At 49.9% G+C, this 2,914-nt stretch overlaps 1 protein-coding gene across 1 annotated transcript; it reads left to right on the top strand.

The window, feature by feature from the left end:
* Positions 1-1,022: 1,022 nt before the first annotated feature.
* On the top strand, positions 1,023-2,699 carry LOC130109592 (potassium voltage-gated channel subfamily A member 1). Its single transcript, XM_056276557.1, has one exon. The coding sequence runs from the start codon at positions 1,023-1,025 to the stop codon at positions 2,697-2,699; it is 1,677 nt and encodes a 558-aa protein (XP_056132532.1).
* Positions 2,700-2,914: the final 215 nt, after the last annotated feature.

The raw sequence follows: 2,914 nt of genomic DNA on the forward strand, positions 1-2,914 counted from the left end.
CAAGCTTGAAAATTAAAAAAAAATGCATTGCAATCAGACTGGAAAATTATCCATCTCTTGGCATTCAACAAGATAAACAAGAAACGGAGTAAAAATATGATTCATCTCAGCCTCCGTGAAATACATATGATGGAGACGGATGCGCTCTCTCTCTCTCTCTCTCTCTCTCTCTCTCTCTCTCTCTCTCTCTCTCTCTCTCTCTCTCTCTCTCTCTCTCTCTCTCTCTCTCTCCCTATCTGCCTCTCTCTCTGTCTGTCTCTGTCTCTCTCTGTCTCTGTGCCTCCCTTCCCCCCCGTGCCTCTAGCTCTCTCTCTCCCTCTGTGCCCCCCTCTCTCCCTATCTGCCTCTCTCGCTCTCTCTCTCTTTCTCTGTCTCTCTCTGTCTCTATGCCGCCCTTCCTCTCCCTCTCTCTTGCTCTCTCTCTCTTTCCCTGTGCCCCCTCTCTGTCTCCCTCCCTCTCGCTCTCTCTCTCCCTCCCTCTCGGCCTCTCTCTCTGTCGCCTCCCTTCCCCTCTTCTCTGTGCCTCTCTCCCTCGCTCTCTCTCTCTCTCTCTCTCTCTCTCTCTCTCTCTCTCTCTCTCTCTCTCTCTCTCTCTCTCTCTCTCTCTCTCTCTCTCTCTCTCTCTCTCTCTCTCTCTCTCTCTCTCTCTCTCTCTCTCTTTCTCTCTCTCTCTCAGCTCGCCCTGCTGTCAGAGTTGCAGATGACAGCTTGCTTGTCATCACAGATATTCTCAGAGGCAGCGATGGGTGAACAGCACTTTAGACGTCAGAAATAATCATTACTTTCTCATCCGGGTCTTCCTGCTCTGTCGGTAGTCTTCACTTTATCGGGACCGGGGAGCTTGTGGAGATTTAAAACGTAAGCATGTTTGGATTACTGTAAGGCAGAAAGCAGCCTATATATTGGAATGTGTAAAGATTCTTCGACTGCAAAATCCGTTGACCTTTTTTGTGACAGAAGGGAGGGAATGGTGGTTTTGAACCTTCGCGGGTCATTTTGAATGAATGTTTAATGGCTTTGAAATGGAGATAGCCTTGGTGAGTTTTGAGAACGGCGGCGCGAAGGGTAGCGGTGGCAATGTCGACGAAAGCTGTCAGAATGCGCTCGATCACCCGCAGCCACACTTCGTACAAACTGGACTTGGCGACGACTGCAGCAAGAAGCTGAACACCTGCGGTAGTCCTGGGAAGAGCTTGTGGAAACTCAACGATATGAACAACCTTTTCGGCTGCAGCGAAAACGCCATGGATGCGCTTTTACGCGCGGACCACAGTCCCCATCTGTTCGACGAGGACATGTTGGACATGGACATGGAGACAGACAGCAACGAGAGAGTGCTGATAAACATTGCTGGACTGAGGTACGAGACACAGCTGGGAACCCTGAATCAGTTCCCCGACACTTTATTGGGAGACCCCGCTAAAAGAATAAAATACTTTGATCCTCTCAGGAACGAGTACTTTTTCGACCGCAACAGGCCAAGTTTTGATGGAATATTATATTTCTATCAGTCGGGTGGGAAGATTCGGAGACCCGTCAATGTGTCAATCGATGTGTTTGCAGACGAGATCAGGTTTTATCAGCTGGGTGAGGAGGCTATGGAGAGGTTCCGTGAGGATGAGGGTTTTATTAAAGAAGAAGAAAAACCATTGCCTCAAAATGAATTTCAAAAGCAGGTTTGGCTTATATTTGAGTACCCGGAGAGCTCGAGTCCCGCAAGAGGCATCGCTATCGTTTCTGTGATTGTAATTACCATATCCATCATTACATTCTGCCTGGAAACGTTGCCAGAGTTCAGGGATGAACGAGAGCTCCCGGTCACCAGCCGACCCGACAACAGCACCACAGTCCGGCCATCGCTCACCTTCACGGACCCGTTCTTCATCATAGAAACTACTTGTGTAATATGGTTCACTTTTGAACTCATCGTGCGATTCTTCGCATGTCCAAGTAAGTCCGAGTTTTCTAAAACCATCATGAACATCATAGACATCATGTCCATCATGCCTTACTTCATCACAGTGGGCACGGAGCTGGCGGAGCAGCAGGGCCAGGAGCACCAGAACGGGCAGCAGGCCATGTCTCTGGCCATACTAAGAGTCATTCGCTTGGTGCGAGTGTTTCGAATCTTCAAGCTGTCCAGACATTCCAAAGGACTCCAGATTCTGGGACAGACGCTCAAGGCCAGCATGAGAGAGCTGGGCCTCTTAATCTTCTTCCTCTTCATCGGAGTGATTCTGTTCTCCAGCGCCGTTTACTTCGCAGAGGCGGACGAGCCGGAATCCCATTTCTCCAGCATTCCCGATGCCTTCTGGTGGGCCGTGGTCACCATGACAACTGTGGGTTACGGGGATATGAGGCCGGTGACAGTAGGCGGGAAGATCGTGGGCTCCCTCTGTGCCATTGCCGGCGTGCTGACCATCGCGCTGCCGGTGCCGGTCATTGTATCTAACTTCAACTACTTCTATCACAGGGAGACGGACCAGGACCAGTCGTCGCTGAAAGATGAGCCCAACAGTGGCCGCGCGAGCCCCGAATCAAAACGGAAGGGCAGCAAATCATCGACTAAGTCAGACGAGGTGGAAAATAAAGACGGGGCCACCTCCGCGGAAAAGGCCAACGTCAAGGCAAACAGCAGCATGGACATAAAGAGATCCCTTTACGCGTTCTGCCTGGATACGAGGGAAATTGACCTATAGTCCAGTTATTTCGATCAGATGCTGTTTTTGTAGGATGCCCCTCGAGGCTCTAGGTCTTTTCATGGTCGAAGGATCAACACATTGCAATCCTGAAAAGTTTAAGAGCACATGGGTCTGAGTTATAAAAAGCACACGATAATCCCCTCATCTGGAACGCACATCCCCGAAAGACCCTGTGTCCATATGAAAATGAAGAGATATGAAAAAATCACAAG

This window comes from Lampris incognitus, chromosome 3 (genome assembly GCF_029633865.1).
Source record: "Lampris incognitus isolate fLamInc1 chromosome 3, fLamInc1.hap2, whole genome shotgun sequence".
Lineage (NCBI taxonomy): Eukaryota > Metazoa > Chordata > Actinopteri > Lampriformes > Lampridae > Lampris > Lampris incognitus.